The sequence below is a fragment of the Mastigoproctus giganteus genome, chromosome 14 (assembly GCF_048544385.1).
Source record: "Mastigoproctus giganteus isolate SK-2022 chromosome 14, ASM4854438v1, whole genome shotgun sequence".
Taxonomy (NCBI): Eukaryota; Metazoa; Arthropoda; class Arachnida; order Uropygi; family Thelyphonidae; genus Mastigoproctus; species Mastigoproctus giganteus.
The window spans coordinates 28104334-28123033 of record NC_143588.1 but is presented as its reverse complement, the minus strand read 5'-3'; the positions used below and the strand labels follow the sequence as shown (position 1 = coordinate 28123033).

Here is an 18700-nt window from a genome sequence, read left to right as displayed (position 1 = left end):
GTCTTCTGCCATTCACCCATTCATAATCCATAGCATTAACTTTCCATTAATGCCACACTGCTCCAATTTGTACAGTAGTCTTCCATGTGCAACAGTATCAAAAGCCTTTCTAAGATCCAAATATATGATATCAAAATTATTTTTTGCATCCAGTTCATTTGTGTTTACATCATAGTGTCCAATCAAATTGTCAGGCAAGATTTCCCTTTAACAAACCCATGCTGTGTCTGATCTATAACTGCAGGCTTGTCTAGATGATCTTGAATTGCTTCTTTAATCAGTGACTCCATTACTTTTCCCAGAACAGAAGTTAAACTAACACATCTGTAATTACTCTTGTCATTCTTTGTTCCCACTTAGTGAAATAAGGATACATTTGCACTTCTCCAGTCAATGGGGACCTCCCCTGAATCCAAGGATGCTCTCATAACTATGTCTAAGAGTTAGCATTAGCATTAATAGAGGCATACGATGCAAGAAAGCAAGCTTATGCAGCATCAGCCAAAAAAAAAAAAAAAACCGCTCCCATTTCACCCTTCTGTTCATTCCAAATATCTGCCCAGCTCAGCCTTAAATTTATTATGGCTATCAACTTCCACAACAAAAGATGGAAGTCTGTTCCGCCAATCAACTACCCATTGGCTAAAGGCAAACTTCCGCACATCTATCCTACAATTGTCTTTCCTCAATTTGAATTTATGCCCTCTCAGGTGATTATTCTGAACAAGAGGAAGAATCCCATCAGCATTGAGCATGCTCAAACCATTCAAGGCTTTATACACCTCAATCAGATCACCTTGCAGGTGAGGTGCCTCCGTAGTCAGGTGGGCAGGAACAGCAGTGCATAGTACATCCTTCTTGATTAGACCAGTTCTAGCCCATGACCACCAAATACGGAGGATGTGGAAAGGTCAGGGAATGACCACTGCATATCCCCGGAGCAATATGGCCTTAGTTGCTAATGCTCCTAAAAACCAAATAACAACAACAACCTTGCAGGTGCCTAGTCTTCAGACAAAGTAATCTGCAAAATTTAAGCCTTTTTTCAAAACAGCAACCCTGGTTGCTGTTTGTTCCATTCACTAATCGTGTTGCCCTTCTCTGTACTCGTCCCAACAATTCTACATCCTTCTTAAAATGAGGCCTCCAAAACTGTATACAGTACTCAAGGTTTGGCCTGACCATTGCCTTATACAAGGGGATAATCACCACCTTATCCCTGCTATAAAAATTCCTGTATATCATTGACAAGACACCATGAGCTGCTCTTGCAGCCCGTCTGCACTGCTCAAAAAGAACTTCATATCTGCCTGCACAATTACCCCCAGGTCCTTTTCATTCTCTACCATTCTCAGTGTAGTACCACAGAGTTGATACATTACTCTGGGTTTACTGCTTCCCATGTGTAGTACAGTAGACTCTTGATTTTCCTGGATAGATAGTAAAAAACAAATCCTGGATAATCAATTTCCGTTAATCCAAAAATACAAAAGTCCCCAACATAGGTAAGAGATACGTTCCAGGACTTCTTACTTCATCGAGTTTTACGTAACTCGGGAATGACTAATAACATATTGCAACTATATTATGATTGATAAATCTGAATTCCACACGATACTTGTTAATGTTTGGCCATTTTCATACATTCTTATTAGTTTAATTTTCTGGTCCAAATCGATGGCTTTCCTTTTGTTGGTAGATTTACTATTACCGCTGTCACTCCATTATTCTCTTAGTCAGTACCATGATAATGGTCAAAATGAAATTTTCTGAAAAGAACTTCACAGGTTAAGGGGGAAACACACTATTATAACCTCACGCAAACTCACATTTTACTAAGGAGGTCACCGCATTTAAACAATTTGCACCTTCCGGGTTACTGGGCTTTTCTGTTCGTGCATCTAATTATAAATGTCTAGTAAACTCGATCTTATTGCATTTGCGATAATACTGATAGCTGGAATTGTGTGGGTTTTTATGTTATTATGGTGAAATGTGTTCCCTTCACTGAAATCTTCAGTCATATAAAAAAAATAATCAAACCACAAATAATTTGGAAGAATCTTCTCTTCTTTCCTATTTTTTTGCTGGTTACTCCATATCTCACTTCTGCAATTGGTGCTTGCTGTGATTGTTGTTATTGATTGCTTATTTTATTTATTTATTATTTTTGTTTTAAATTTTACAATCCTAAAAAAAAAAGAAAATTTCAACGAAAAAAAATTTACATAAATAAATCCGTAGTTGCGTAAATTGGGGACTTACTTTATTGAAAAATGTTCAGCAACCTACGTAAAACATTGGGTGGTAAGTATACCAAATGTTTACTTACCACCCACCACTTGTGTGTCCAATATGATGCGTCCCTTTATTTTTTGCGATGTCGATTTTAAGTCTAATAGTTTTCCCATATTTTTTTACAATGTTGATTTTATATCTAATAGCTTCCCTTTATTTTTTACAATGTTGATTATGGTTTGGTCACCAACATTATAATGGTTCTTTAGAGATTTAATGGATGCACTGTTTTCAAACTTTTGAATAATTTCAAGTTTTTGTTTAACTGAAAACGCAACTCTTGCGTTTACCCATCATTTTTGTGATTGTTAAACAAAAACAAAAAAAACAAAAAAAAAAAAAAAAAAAAATATTATAAAAAAAATTCTGACATCCTTTACGTAAAAATAACAAAACAAAATTTGTCCTTTTCCACTCCAACAGAACATAACAATCGATACAATACGCTAAAACAAACTAAACATTTGGTCTCCTTTTTTTTTTTTTTTTTTTTTAAGCGGCTGGATTGAAGACAGCGGGGATTGCAAGATAATAGGTACACTCATCTCCCAATGATGACTTATAATGCTGCTTGTTGCATATTTACGACTTGCAAAATATCTGTTTATACCTATTTTAGTTGTTACTTGAATTTTTTGATTTCTGGTTTTTTTTTTTTTTTTTTTTTTTAAATTTGGAATCTTGAAGTGTCCCGGTTAATCCGATCCCGGTTAATTGAGAGTCTGCTGTACTTACATTTGTCAATGTTAAACTTCATTTGCCACTTCTCACCACATCTGCTCAACTTTTTTAGATCCTGTTGCAGCAGCATTCACTCATGAATGTCCTTAACAACCCTGCCATCATCAATATCATTTATAAATACAGAAAACAACAATGGATCCAAATTGAACCCCGGAGTATCCACTAATAACATTAGTCCAGAAAGAGCAGTGTCCACCAATTACCACTCTCTGTCTTTTCCCACTCAACAATCCCTTTATCTATAGCAGCAATTTGCCTCCAGTGCCACACTGCTCCAATTTGTGCAGCAGTCTTCCATGTGCAACAGTATCAGAAGTCTTTTTAAGATCCAAATATATGATATCAAAATTATTCTTTGCATCCAGTTCCTTTGCAACTACATCATAGTACCAATCAAATTGGTCAGTCAAGACTTCCCCTTAACAAACCCATGCTGTGTCTGAGCTATAACTGACATCTTGTCTAGATGATTCTGCAATGCTTCTTTAACCAATGCCTCCATTGATTTTCTTGGAACAGAAGTTAAACTAACAGGTCTGTAATTACCTGGGTCTCCCTTTGATCCTCCTTTGTAGATTGGGGTCACATTTGCACATCTTCAGTCCATGGATTCCTCCCCTGAGTCTAAGGAAGCTCTCATAATTATGGCTAAGGGTTTGCTTACTTCCTTTGCTGCCTCCTTTATTATAATTGGATAGATCTCATCCATCCCGGGTGCCTTTTTTTATGTTTATCTTCAACAATTTCTCCTCCACTTTTCTCTCAGTTATTAAAAAATCATCTAGCTCACTGCCAGAGTTTAATTCACCTCTGGCATTCCCCTCTCTGAATAACTCCTCATGTGTGAATGTAGATGCAAAATACTCATTTAGTTTGTTAGCCACCTGAGCAGGATCATCAACAGTTGAACCATCGATATCAAGTGGACCAATCTGATTGATCCCTTTCCTTCTAGAGTTTACATAGGTAAAGAACTCTTTGCTGTTTTTCTTTGCATCCTTTGCAAAGATTTCTCATAATCTGCCTTTGCCTGCCTAATCTCATTTATGACTTTGTTACAGACCAGCATATATCTATCATAGGCTTTCATGTCACCCATTAATTTATATGTATCCCATGCATTTGTCTTCTCTGCCACATGTCTCATTAGTTCATCTGACATCCATTTAGACCTTGAACAATATTTCTTAGTTGGTATGTAAAGCCTAGTAGCTTCCAAGATTAATTCTTTCAATGCTTCCCATTTTGAATATACTGTTGGTAACATCGTTGGTCCCACCGTATAGAATTTCAACACCCTCAGACCTCCATAGTCGCCTTTACGAAAGCAAAAACTGTTCTGTTTACCCCTAATGGTAGTTACCTCTTTGAGTAAATCCCACTTGAGTACACTGTGATCACTGCCACCTTGTGGTTCCTTTATCTGCAGATTCTTAATGCATGAAGAATCACTACTGATAATCAGATCAAGAGTATTATTCCCTATAGTTGCCTTCCGAACATGCTGATGTAGAAAACAATTATCCAATAAATCCACAAAAGCCTTGCTAGTGTGCAAGTGACCTTATCACAAATTCCAGTCAATATCTGGGAAGTTAAAATTTCCCATTATAAGACATTCTGATTTACTCACCCACTCTATTTCTCTGTATAGTTGTTCTCATGTGATTCATTACACCTATAACCGACTTTTACCCTCATTTTTTCTTTTCTGGTTCTTATATCACACCATACTGAGTTAATATTGCGCTGTCCACCAATGTCAACTGGATGCACTGCCTTAGATGATTATATATGTTTCCTAAATAACATAATAATCCTCCTCTCTTCCTATCCTGGCTATCATTTCTCTGCATATGGGTCTCCCCAAATTCCAATTCTGCATTCCTTATATAGGTGGGACACCATGTCTCTGATATCCCAACAATATCTGCCTTTGATGTCTTCACCAGCACTTCAAATTTATTTACTATGGTCCCAGCTTTGGTGTACATGCACCCGTTCTTACTCTTAGTAAGAATGGGTGCATGTTACCTTACCCTAATACAGCCCACGTATTTACTTTTTTCAATTTTTGCACACTTCTGACTGGGTCCTGTTTCCTCAAACAGTTTGAGAATCAAAACGCAATTTTTCAGTTGACATACTATTGGCAAGTATACCAAATGTTAAGGCGATTTCTTTTATTTTTTTAACACAATGATCTACACTTTCTCTTTTTTGACTACACTCAAGGATTTCCTCTTAGACATTGTAAGGTTACTCGCTAAAACAAAACTGATTTATGGACCACCTACCATGTAAACAGAGACAGGTGAAAATTATTGAAAGTGTAGATGACTCATTTCTATGAAACATCAGAAGAATTTCTGTCATATAGGAAAATCACTGTCTTCTAATTTTCTAATAGGGTTCTTACATTAGAAAATTGGTTGATCAGAGCACCCAGTAATGCTCTGCAACAGCAGAATGCACAATGTGCGGTTGGCTTGATGAATAGTTTATTCATGTTCTGAAACACAGTTGCATAATCTTCGGGCAGCCTGCCTATATAACACACCTACAATCCAAACACCTAATCTGATCCGCCTTCCTGTAACAAGGGAATAACTGATTTAACCATAGAAATTATTGATATGGTAACACCCCTTCCCAGGGGCTACATACTGCCAATATGGTAGTGTCTCTGGATTTTATCAGGTTTATCTGGAAATGCCCAGGTAATGGGGTAAATAATGGGAATAAATCTTGTACTACAGAAAAACTGAAAATAGATATTTTTTCAGGAAATTTAATCCATTTTAGAGGACATGTTATTGTGCACACTTACAAATGTGGAGCATCAAGTGCAACCCTACCTAGACATTGACAGTGACAATTTCCCCTGTCTCCTGTAATTGGTCAGATTGCTGAGTGACCTCAGGTATACCAGTTTTTTTGTCATTCCAAGCATTAATAAGAGTCATTGGCAGAATTCTGGTTCTACAGGCAAGATGATCATCCTATGTGTGTGTGTGTGTGTATGTATGTGGGCATATATTTATGTAAATCTATAGAATAGATAGTTCAAATACAAATTCAAATTTGTATGTGGTTCATAAAGTGTATAGAATGAAAGAAACATTTCAAACACATTTTTATTTCAATGTTCAGTATTGCCCTCCAAAACTGAAATGAACTTTGTGGTCAGATCCATTTATATCACACAAAGTTTCTGACCCTGTCTACACTGCAGTTTCTCTGTTTCCACATTGTTTTTTTTTATTTTTTTGGAAAGGGGATGATTCCACTATGAACCAAGTCTTTAGGAATAGAAGGATATGTCAGTGGATTTATGTGCTGGTGCATTATTCTGACAGGAAAAGGACATCACAATGCAACTGCCTTCACCAAATCATCTTGATGATTTCTTGCATTTTCAGGCTTTCCTATGCAGTCCCGCTCTAACAATAAAAAAAAGAAAGAAAGAAAGAGGTTAGCTGGAATCTGTTGTTAAAAAAAAAAAAAAAAAAAATTATTTTTGGGTTTACATGACTAATATCAAACAGCATTCCAAAACAGTTTAATTGCTCTAATGCAATATTTATTCCTGGAAGAAAATAGTCACGAAATATTCCATCCAGATATTTGAAAATATTGTGGGAGGGCAGAGATGTAGTATCCAGAATATCTGCAGAAATATGTTCCTGCTAAATACAATCTTGAAAAAGTGAATTCTATCTATCTATCCATTCTTGAGACCAATATTTCTTTATATCGGAAACTTATTTACAAGTGTTCCCTTTTTTGTTTTTAACAACAGATTCCAGCAATTTCACCATCAGAAAAGCCTTTGCAAAATCTTGACTGCGTGTCTAAATACTTCGCTTTGAGACAGAGTATAAGTTTGTGACTACACAGGAAAAACAACACCGCTTGCTATTAACAATTGAATAATAAACATCAATAAACTAGAAGTGGAGGAGGAGGAAAAGGCAAAAAACCCACCACCTGCTATTAACAATTGAATATAAACATTGATAAACATTGATTTAGCTTTTCTGATTGTTTGTATGAAATGTAAAGAGATAGTAGTACAGTAATTGCAGCATTACAGTAGGAAATCCAATTTCATAATCAAAATACCAGCAGACATGGTGGCCATGATATGTCTAGAAGTGGAAATTTATGATGCAGCAGTGGGCATGATATCAGACAAAGGCTTAATAGTCATGAGCCTGTATTATGGGCTATGATTATGATTGCATACTCAATCACCTTATTTGCCGTTTGCACAACACGGAATTTCTCTGGTGGCAAGGACGTTACGTTTCCTCATCACATTCCATTACAGAATCATGATTGCCAAATTAAATTAAATACATTAAAAATATATTATTAAAAAATAGCATGAGTATATTCCATAGGAGTAACAAAAATCTAATGCCACTCAAACATTTTTTTTTTCTATAATCATTTGTTTTCCTGTTCCTGTAGTGTCTTAGCTAATAATGTGTATCTGCATGTTGGTTACATTTTTTAGTGTTATTCATAATCACTGACAAAGAAGATTTTTCTCTTAAATTCTTCTGAGGGCTGATGACCCTCCTATGTGTGAGTCTTGTGGCACAATTTTATCGATTAGACACCTTTTAATCGACTGTCCAGATTTTAGCAATGTCCGTTCTAGCGTTTTTAATCATCTGACTGAGCCGTATACACTCAGTCAGATGTTATCCGACAATGACCATGTGTCTGCTATATTTAGTTATTTTAAATCAATAAGGCTTTTTACTTGTATTTAATATTTACATGTTCTGTTATTTCTTTATTGATTTATCTTTTCTACATTTTATACCTTTGTTACTTTATATACTGACATGCTGGCCTAAGTAATTAGGTCAGTGAACATTGCATTTTTTATATATGACTTTAGTTTGGCGCATTATAGCCTTAGTAGCTAATGCGCCAATAAAACCAACCAAACAAACAAACAAACATCTTAAATTCTTCATTATCACCCTCCACTATAGAAAGTTCAAACATTTACACTGTCAAGCTTTGATATATGGACTTGGGAGCAAAGTTATCCATATTGGGAGCACCTTATCCATAGTTATGAACCAGAAAAGAAGTTCTCAGAATTTTGCCTAAATTTTTCTTAAAGTGTTCAGATTCTTCATTTGATATGGTCATTGGTTAACATTTGTTAACCAGTAATCATAAAGAACCCATCATATAGAAACCATTCTCAACTTAAGTAATTGATCAACATAGTATGCACTGTCTTTAGATATGCCAGTAAGTTCAATAGTAAGTTTAAATCATTCAGCCATTTTTAATTGCTATTTATTTTATGATTGTTACTGTTACTGAAGTAGGAGATGTTGATGGGTGTCCCACACAACAGTCAAGTTCATCTCCCTCAATTGCATCATTCTGGGGATAAAATTTGAATACCACTCAACAACAGTGGAATATATTGAAGCTGAGTTCCCTAGTATTGCCATCATATTAGTATGGGCTTTGTTGTAGATATGCCCTTCAAATAACTTATTCTACTATCAAGTGTCTTCAAACATGACACTTGATAGCAGCATAAGTTGATGTTGTAGAGCGGATATCATCTTTTAAGGGCACAAAAGGTGATATAGTTGTACACGTTGGCACTAATGATATTAAGAGTAGGAGACTGGCGGAATTACTTAACAAGTACAGGTCACTGTTGAAAAAAGCCGTAAATTAGGGTTGAAATTGAAAGTGTCTGCAATTCTGCCCAGACACGATAGGAAGGAGTATATGATGAGAACCCTGTCAATCAATTTGGCCCTGGAAAGATTGTGCGAGGGCTCAAGGGGTAGAATATTTTTTTTTTTTTTTTTTTTTCAGCCTGGTCTGTACTTGTTAACAGGAGAGAATGCTTCTACAGGGATGGGATACACTTAAATAGAAAGGGTGCAAGAATGTTTGCTGATGCTATCGAGGCAGTGTTAGGTGGGTCGGAAAACTGCTAGTTTGGGGGATACAAGAACTAATAGATTAACAGTAGCCACTGGCAGAGGTGAAAGTGATTCTTGCACTGCTTCTATTGGAATGAGCCGCAGCCTGGAAAATAAGATGTAGGATATTTCAGAAACTGCTGGGAATCATTGGGGTACAAGTAAACACATGGGTTGTGTTAGGGTAGCTAAGAAAAAGAACAGGTGCATATATACTTGCATGTACACCAATGCTAGGAGTTTAGTAAATAAATTTGATGAATTTCAGGTATTGCTAAAAACATCAAAGGCAGATATTGTGGGAATTTCGGAGACGTGGTGTCACACAGATATAAGGAATGCAGAACTGGAATTTGTGGAGTAAAATGTCTACAGAAGGGATAGATAGGATAGGAAGGGAGGAGGGATTATGCTATTAGTCGTGAAATACATAAAATCCAAGGAAGTGAAGCCAGTCGACATTGCTGGACAGAGCAGTGTCGAGTCAGTTTGGTGTGACATAAGCATTGGGAGATCAAAATTGAGAGTAGGAGTGTGCTATAGGCCTAATGACTCTGATGAGTATAATAAGAAATTGTGCAAGGAAATAGAGTGGGCCAGTAAATCAGAGAGTCTTGTAATGTTGGATTTTAATTACCCAGATATTGACTGGAATTTGGGGTCTGGTCACTCACACACTAGCAAGGCTTTTGTGGATTTATTGGATGATTGTTTTCTACATCAGCATGTTCGGGAGGCAACTAGAGGGAGTAATACTCTTGATTTGATTATCAGTAGTGATTCTTCATGCATTAAGAATCTACAGGTAAATCAACCACTAGGTGGCAGTGATCACAGTGTGCTGAAGTGGGATTTACTCAAAGAGGTAACTACCATTAGGTGTAAAGGGAAAGGTTATTGCTTTCGTAAAGGCGACTACGATGGACTGTGACAGTATTTAAATTCTACACAGTGGGACCAACTGATGATGTTACCAACAGCAAATTCAAAATGGGAAGCATTCAAAGAACTTATCTTGGAAGCTACTAGGCTTTACATACCAACTAAGAAATATTGTTCAAGGTTTAAGCCTAAGTGGATGTCAGATGAACTAATGAGACATATGGCAGAGAAGAAAAATGCATTAGCATTAGTAGAGGCATTTGATGCAAGAAAGCAAGCTTATGCAGCATCAGCCAAAAAAAAAAAAAAAAAAAAACCCACTTTCACTTCACCCCTCTGTTCGTTCAAAATACCTGTCCAGCTGAGCCTTAAACTTATTTAGGCTATCAACCTCCACAAAGGATGGAAGTCTGTTCCACCAACCAACCACCCTCTGGCTAAAGGCAAATTTCCGCACATCTATCCTACATCTGTCTTTCCTCAATTTGAATTTATGCCCTCTCAGGATATTTTTCTGAGCTAGAGGAAGAATCCCATCAGCATTGAGCATGCTTAAACCATTCAAGGCTTTATACACCTCTATCAGATCACCTCGCTGGTGCCTAGTCTCCAGACACTGTAATTTGCAAAACTTAAGCCTTTCTTCGTAAGAGCACCCCTTTGTTCCATTCACTAATCTTGTTGCCCTTCGCTGTTCTCGTTCCAGCAGCTCTACATCCTTCTTGAAATGAGGCCTCCAGACCTGTATACAGTACTCTAGGTGTGGCCTGACCATTGCCTTATACAATGGAATAATCACCTCCTTATCCCTGCTGGAAAAATTCCTGTATATCATTGACAATACTCCATGAGCTACTCTTGCAGCCCGTCTGCACTGCTCAGAGAACTTCATATCTGCCTGCACAACCACCCCCAAGTCCCTTTCATTCTCTACCACTGTCAGTGTAGTACCACAGAGTTGATACATTGCTCTGGGGTTGCTGTTTCCCATGTGTAGTACTTTACATTTGTCAATGTTAAACTTCATTTGCCACCTCTCAGCCCATCTGCTCAACCTTTCCAGATCCTGTTGCAGCAGCATAGTGTCAGTAGTGTCCTTGACAACCCTGCCTACCTTTGTATCGTCTGCAAACCTCGACATTAAGCTTGATATACCATCATCAATATCATTTATAAATACAGAAAACAATAATGGACCCAACACTGAGCCCTGAGGGACTCCACTAATAACATTAGTCCACGATGAGCAGTGTCCATTGATTACCACTCTCTGTCTTCTCCCCCTCAACCACCCCTTTATCCATAGCAGCAATTTGCCTTCAATGTCACACTGCTCCAATTTGTGTAGCAGTCTTCCAAGTGCAACAGTATCAAAAGCCTTTCTGAGATCCAAGTATATAATATCAAAGTTATTCCCTGCATCCAGTTCTTTTGTGACTGCATCATAGTATCCAATCAAATTGGTCAGGCAAGACTTCCCCTTAACAAAACCATGCTGTGTCTGAGCTATAAACGAAGTCTTGTCAAAATGATCCTGCAGTGCTTCTTTAACCAGTGCCTCCATTAATGTTCCTGGAACAGAAGTGAAGTTAAACTCACAGGTCTATAATTACTTGTGTCAGCCTTTGATCCTCCTTTGTAAATTGGGGTCACATTTGCACATTTCCAGTCTATGGGTATCTCCCCTGAGTCCAAGGAAGCTCTCATAATTATGGCTAAGGGTTTGCTTACTTCCTTTGCTGCCTCCTTTAATATAACTGGATAGATCCCATCCACCCCAGGTGCCTTTCTTGTGTTTATCTTCAACAGTTTCTCCTCCACTTTACTCCCAGTTATTTCAAGATTCTGTAGCTTACTGCTAGAGTTGAATACACCTCTGGCATTCCCCTTGCTGAATAACTCCTCATGTGTGAATGTCGATGCAAAATATTCATTTAGTTTGTTAGCTACCTGAGCAGGATCATCAACAGTTGACCATTCAATATCAAGTTGACCAATCTGATTCATCCCCTTCCTTCTAGAGTTTACATAAGTAAAGAACTCTTTGCTGTTTTTCTTTGCATCCCTTGCCAAGGATTTCTTGTAATCTGCCTTCGCCTGCCTAACCTCCTTTGTAACTTGGTTGCATATCAACTTGTGTCTATCATAGGCTTCTGCATCATGTGTTAATTTGTTAGCTACCACCCACTTGGATCTTAGAAAGGCTTTTGATACTGTTGCACATGGAAGACTGCTATACAAATTGGAGCAGTGTGGCCTCGGAGGCAAATTGCTGCTATGGATAAAGGGTGGTTGAGGAGGAAAAGACAGAGAGTGGTAATCAATGGACACTGCTCATCGTGAACTAATGTTATTAGTGGAGTCCCTCGGGGTTCAGTATTGGGTCCATTATTGTTTTCTGTATTTATAAATGATATTGATGTATATCAAGCTTAATGTCCAAGTTTGCAGACGATACAAAGGTTGGCAGGGTTGTCAAGGACACTACTGACACTATGCTACTGCAACAGGACCTGGAAAGGTTGAGCAGATGGGCTGAGAGGTGGCAAATGAAGTTTACCATTGACAAATGTAAAGTACTACATATGGGAAACGGCAACCCCAGAGCAATGTATCAACTCTGTTGTACTACACTGACAGTGGTAGAGAATGAAAAGGACCTTGGGGTAATTGTGTAGGCAGATATGAAGTTTTCTGAGCACTGCAGACGGGCTGCAAGAATAGCTCCTGGTGTATTGTCGATGATATATAGGAATTTTTCTAGCAGGGATAAGGAGGTGATTATTCCCTTGTATAAGGCAATTGTCAGGCCACACCTAGAGTACTGTATACAGCTCTGGAGGCCTCACTTCAAGAAGGATGTAGAGATGCTGGAACGAGTACAGAGAAGGGCGACAAAATTGGTGAATGGAACAAAGGGGTGCTCTTACGAAGAAAGGCTTAAGTTTTGCAAATTACAGTGTCTGGAGACTAGGCACCAGCAAGGTGATCTGATAGAGGTGGATAAAGCCTTGAATGGTTTGAGCATGCTCAATGGTGATGGGATACTTCCTCTTGCTCAGAATAATCACCTTGAGAGGGCATAAATTCAAATTGAGGAAAGACAGATGTAGGATAGACGTGAGGAAATTTGCCTTTAGCCAGCGGGTGGTTGGTTGGTGGAACAGACTTCCATCCCTTGTCGTGGAGGTTGATAGCCTGAATAAGTTTAAGGCTAAGATGGACAGGTATTTCGAACGAACAGAGGGGTGAAGTGGAAGTGATTATTTTTTATTTATTTATTTATTTATTTATGTTTTTTTTTTTTTTTTGGCTGATGCTGCATAAGCTTGCTTTCTTGCATCAAATACCTCTACTAATGCTAATGCTAATAAGTTCAGATTTCTCTATTGTAGCATTTTTGACAGACATGACTTAAAAATTCTCTGTAAAAAAAATAACCTATTGTTAATGCAACTGGTGATTAGCAATTATAAATTTACTGCTAACTGCAACAATTAATGATTGTAAGGTACTAGTGCTATCTGTGTCCAAGCTGTAATTAAATCCAAACAACAGAAAACCAAAATAAATTAATTAGGAAAAGCTGATACACACCTAGAAAAGGAAAAAAGCATAGAATCCTGCAAGAGTAGATATATCTACAGCCTGGAATGGTAGCCAGACTCCACATCCATTGATAAATTCCAAAAGAAAACACTGACACCCATTTTAAGATGAATAATAACACTGAAGAAAGTTTGGTGGAATCTCAGCTACTTTTGTCAGGGTGAAAGATTTTTGTATTTTATTTTCTTTATCAAATAAAATAAAATAAAATGTAAATTTCACTGTTGACTGAAACCAATTTCCAGATGAGTTATAATCTAAATATGGACCAAAACCTATACACCTCTTACCAAAGAGCAAGGCAAAAAGTAAATGATAAGTTAACTTTTGAAAACACCACACTGAAATTAAGCAGATAAAAAGTAGCATAACTAAATTAAATAAAACTAAATGAAAAGTGGCCACTATATCAAAGAAAATGAAGGTTAAAGGGGGGGGGGGGGAGAACGAGAGAAAGAAAGAGGCAATAGACAGACTATATTTTCCTATCACAGACAAAGTATGAATTTGCACACTGTAAAAAATCATTTTAATTTAATTTGGTTACTTATTATTTGATCAGACCACATATAGATTTATACTTCTAGTATTATTAATATATTGTAATACCATTAAACAGGGATGGATCTTTAAATAACATTTCCTACACATAAAATTATTAGAATTTTTTAAATAATACATCTAGTCATTTTATGAACTTTTTGAATACAAATGTTTATTTTGCATCTATTATCATTATATACAGTAAGACCCCCCCCCCGTATCCGCGGAGGATACATTCCAAGACCTACCATGGATGGCTGAAATGGCGGATATAAGCAAACGCCTGCTGACCCCATATATAACGTGATTTTCTTGTACATACATAAGTATAATAAAGTTTAATTGATAAATTAAACACACAGTAAGACATTACCAACATTAAATTAAGTAATAAGTATAGCAGACCCCCGATTTATCAGGATTGGATTAAGTGGGACACTTCAAGACTCTAAATTAAAAAAAAATATATAAAAAATCAACCAGAAATTATAAAATTCGAATAATAACTAGAATAGGTATAAACAGATATTTTGCAAGTCGAAAATAAGCTACAAGAAGCGGCGTTATAAGTCGTCATTGGAAGATTAGTGCATCTGTTATCTTGCAAGCCCTTGCTCTTTTCACACCTACAAAAAAAAAAAAAAAGGAGACCAAATGTTAGTTTGGTTTAGTGCGTTGCATTGATTGTTGTGTTCCGTCGAACTGCAAAAGGACTTTTTTTTTTTTTCGTTATTTATGTCAGGAAAGTCCGAAATTTTTTTTTTTTTTATAGTAACTATTTTTTTTTTTTTTTTTTTTGTTTAGAAATCACGAAAATGATGGGCAAACGCAAAAGTTGTGCTTTAAAATTAAACAAAAACTTGGAATTATTCAAAAGTTTATAAACATGCATCCGTTAAATATATGTAAAGAACCATTATAATGTTGGTGACCAAACCATAGGAGACACTGCAAAAAATAAAGGGAAGCTATCAGATTTAAAATTGACTTTATAAAAAATAAAGGGAGCATCGTATTGGACACACAAGTAGTACGTGTTAAGTTTTTTTCCCATGGTTAACCGCAGGTAACTGAATTAGCGGATACCGAATCAGCGGATATGGGGGCACAACTGTATATATTATATATGTTATATACATTATATATATATAATATAAAATTACAGTTTTCACTGGTAGGAGATGTTACTTAAATTAATAACATGGAAAAGGATTCTTTTAGGTTCTTCAAAGCTAGATGAATTAGAACAGTCTCTCCAAGCCCTTTCAGGATCATCAAGAAGCCCAACCCATAGTCCTCAGCCTCTTCAACATTCTCCTTTGCACTTTGCACAGTCTACGCCTCTAAAGGTATTTAATTATTTGTTATTCATTTTGAAATTTAACTTAAGAAATAGAATAAAATTTTCTTCCAAAGTGTTTTTCACCAATTTTTCAGAAAACCTAAGTTATATGATACTCCATAATCATATGCTACAATAGTATGATTCTATTGTCCTAAATATTATTATTTAAAAAATTATTATTATAGTTGCTCTTATATTATTTCTCCCTAATTAGGGGTTCCACCTCGTGACTGGTAGTGCTACCAAGTACACAAGGTGACTGTTATGTCTGCTGTTACTGGCCAGGGAACTCTGACTATCCTACAGGTGTTCAGGATTGCCACTTTCTGGAGTTCCTTTTAGGTGTTCTCTGGGAGCCTATTGCTGCTAGGCTGTTATGTAGGGTCTTTGGCACCATACCTGTGGTTCACACAATGATCAGGATGGTTGTTACTTGTTGCATATTCCACATCTGCAATTCGCAATCCGCATTGCAGACACGATAGGAGGGAGTATATCATGAGAGCCTTGTCGATCAATTCGGCCCTAAAGATTGTGCAAGGCTCAAGGGGTAGAATTTTTTTCAGCCTGGACTGTACTTGTTAACAGGAGAGATTGCTTCTACAGGGATGGGATACACTTAAATAGAAAGGGTGCAAGAATATTTGCTGATGCTATCGAGGCAGTGTTAGGTGGGTCGGAAAACTGCTAGCTTGGGGGGAGACAAAGACTAATAGATTAACAGTAGCCACTGGCAGAGGTGAAAGTGATTCTTGCACTGCTTCTATTGGAATGAGCAGAAGCCTGAAAAACAAGATGCAGGATATTTCAGAGACTGCTGGAAGTCATTGCGGTACAAGTAAACACATGGGTTGTGTTAGAGTAGCTAAGAATAGAAACAGGTGCATGTATACTTGCGTGTACACCAATGCTAGGAGTTTAGTAAATAAATTTGATGAATTTGAGGTATTGCTCAAAACATCAAAGGCAGATATTGTTGGGATATCAGAGACGTGGTGTCACACAGATATAAGGAATGCAGAACTGGAATTTGGGGAGTACAACATCTACAGAAAGGATAGACAGGATAGGAAGGGAGGAGGGGTTATGCTATTAGTTAACTATATAATATCGGTGTAAATACACCATAGTTAACCCATATATTTGAGCTACGATTGTAGCGTAGAAGGCATCTTTTTAAATGTATCTCATAATGTGGTTGCCTTCACAACAAGATAGCTACTATTGAATTACTTCAAATAAATAACGCTTCTCTAGTAGAGAAGACTACTGTTATTTATTTTCAGCGGTACCACCACCCAGACGATCGTTTCGAAGCTTTTTGGCTTCGTCATCAGTGGGCGGGCAGGTACCCAGGTAATACAGCAAGCCATCTCAGTTGCGAAGTTATATCCACATTATGAGAGATGCCAGAAGGGTGTGGTGGTAATGTATTTGGAAAATTAAATGCACTAGGCATAATCCTTATGGGTTTTGATAATTAACTATATAATATCGGTGTAAATACACCATAGTTAACCCATATATTTGAGCTACGATTGTAGCGTAGAAGGCATCTTTTTAAATGTATCTCATAATGTGGTTGCCTTCACAACAAGATAGCTACTATTGAATTACTTCAAATAAATAACGCTTCTCTAGTAGAGAAGACTACTGTTATTTATTTTCAGCGGTACCACCACCCAGACGATCGTTTCGAAGCTTTTTGGCTTCGTCATCAGTGGGCGGGCAGGTACCCAGGTAATACAGCAAGCCATCTCAGTTGCGAAGTTATATCCACATTATGAGAGATGCCAGAAGGGTGTGGTGGTAATGTATTTGGAAAATTAAATGCACTAGGCATAATCCTTATGGGTTTTGATAATTAACTATATAATATCGGTGTAAATACACCATAGTTAACCCATATATTTGAGCTACGATTGTAGCGTAGAAGGCATCTTTTTAAATGTATCTCATAATGTGGTTGCCTTCACAACAAGATAGCTACTATTGAATTACTTCAAATAAATAACGCTTCTCTAGTAGAGAAGACTACTGTTATTTATTTTCAGCGGTACCACCACCCAGACGATCGTTTCGAAGCTTTTTGGCTTCGTCATCAGTGGGCGGGCAGGTACCCAGGTAATACAGCAAGCCATCTCAGTTGCGAAGTTATATCCACATTATGAGAGATGCCAGAAGGGTGTGGTGGTAATGTATTTGGAAAATTAAATGCACTAGGCATAATCCTTATGGGTTTTGATAATTAACTATATAATATCGGTGTAAATACACCATAGTTAACCCATATATTTGAGCTACGATTGTAGCGTAGAAGGCATCTTCTACTGGCCCATTCTATTTCCCATGGGAAATAGAATGGGCCAGTAAATCAGAGAGTCTTATAATGGGGGATTTTAATTTCCCAGATATTGACTGGAATTTGTGGGTTGGTCACTCACACACTAGCAAGGCTTTTGCGGATTTATTGGATGATTGTTTTCTACACCAACATGTTCGGGAGGCAACTAGAGGGAGTAATACTCTTGATCTGATTATCAGTAGTGATTCTTCATGCATTAAGAATCTTCGGATAAAGGAACCACTAGGCGGCAGTGATCACAGTGTGATGAAGTGGGATTTACTCAAGGAGGTAACTACCATCAGAGGTAAAGGGAAGGGTTTTTGCTTTCGTAAAGGCGACTATGATGGTCTGAGACAGTATTTAAATTCTATACAGTGGGACCAACTGATGATGTTACCAACAGCAAATTCAAAATGGGAATCATTCAAGGAACTAATCTTGGAAGCTACCAGGCTTTACATACCAACCAAGAAATATTGTTCAAGGTTCAGGCCTAAATGGTTGTCAGATGAACTAATGAAACATATGGCAAAAAAGAAAAATTATGAGAGCTTCTTTGGACTGAGGGGAGGTACCAATAGATACATACAAATTAATGGGTGACATGGAGGCCTATGATAGATATAGGTTGGTCGGTAACCAAGTCACAAAGGAGATTAGGCAGGCAAAGGCAGATTATGAGAAATCCTTGGCAAAGGATGCAAAGAAAAACAGAAAAGAGTTCTTTACCTATTTAAACTCAAGAAGGAAAGGGATGAATCAGATTGGTCCACTGGATGTTGATGGTTCAACAGTTGAGGATCCTGCTCAGGTGGCTAACAATCTAAACAAGTATTTTGCATCTACATTCACACATGAGGAGTTATTCAGGAAGGGGAATGTCGTAGGTGAAGTAAACATTGTCAGTGAGCTAGATGATTTTCTAATAACTGAGAGGAAAGTGGAGGAGAAATT

The 18700-nt window shown here is 37.2% G+C and overlaps 1 protein-coding gene across 1 annotated transcript in view; it reads left to right on the top strand.

Annotated features, from left to right (window-relative positions):
* The window catches only part of LOC150075035 (tensin-2-like), a 737845-nt gene that overhangs the window by 614998 nt on the left and 104147 nt on the right, over window positions 1–18700 (top strand). The window contains exon 23 of the mRNA XM_090389056.1: window positions 15276–15403. Within this exon, the coding sequence (XP_090245182.1) occupies window positions 15276–15403 (128 nt within the window). The remainder of the gene's footprint in view (window positions 1–15275; window positions 15404–18700) is intronic.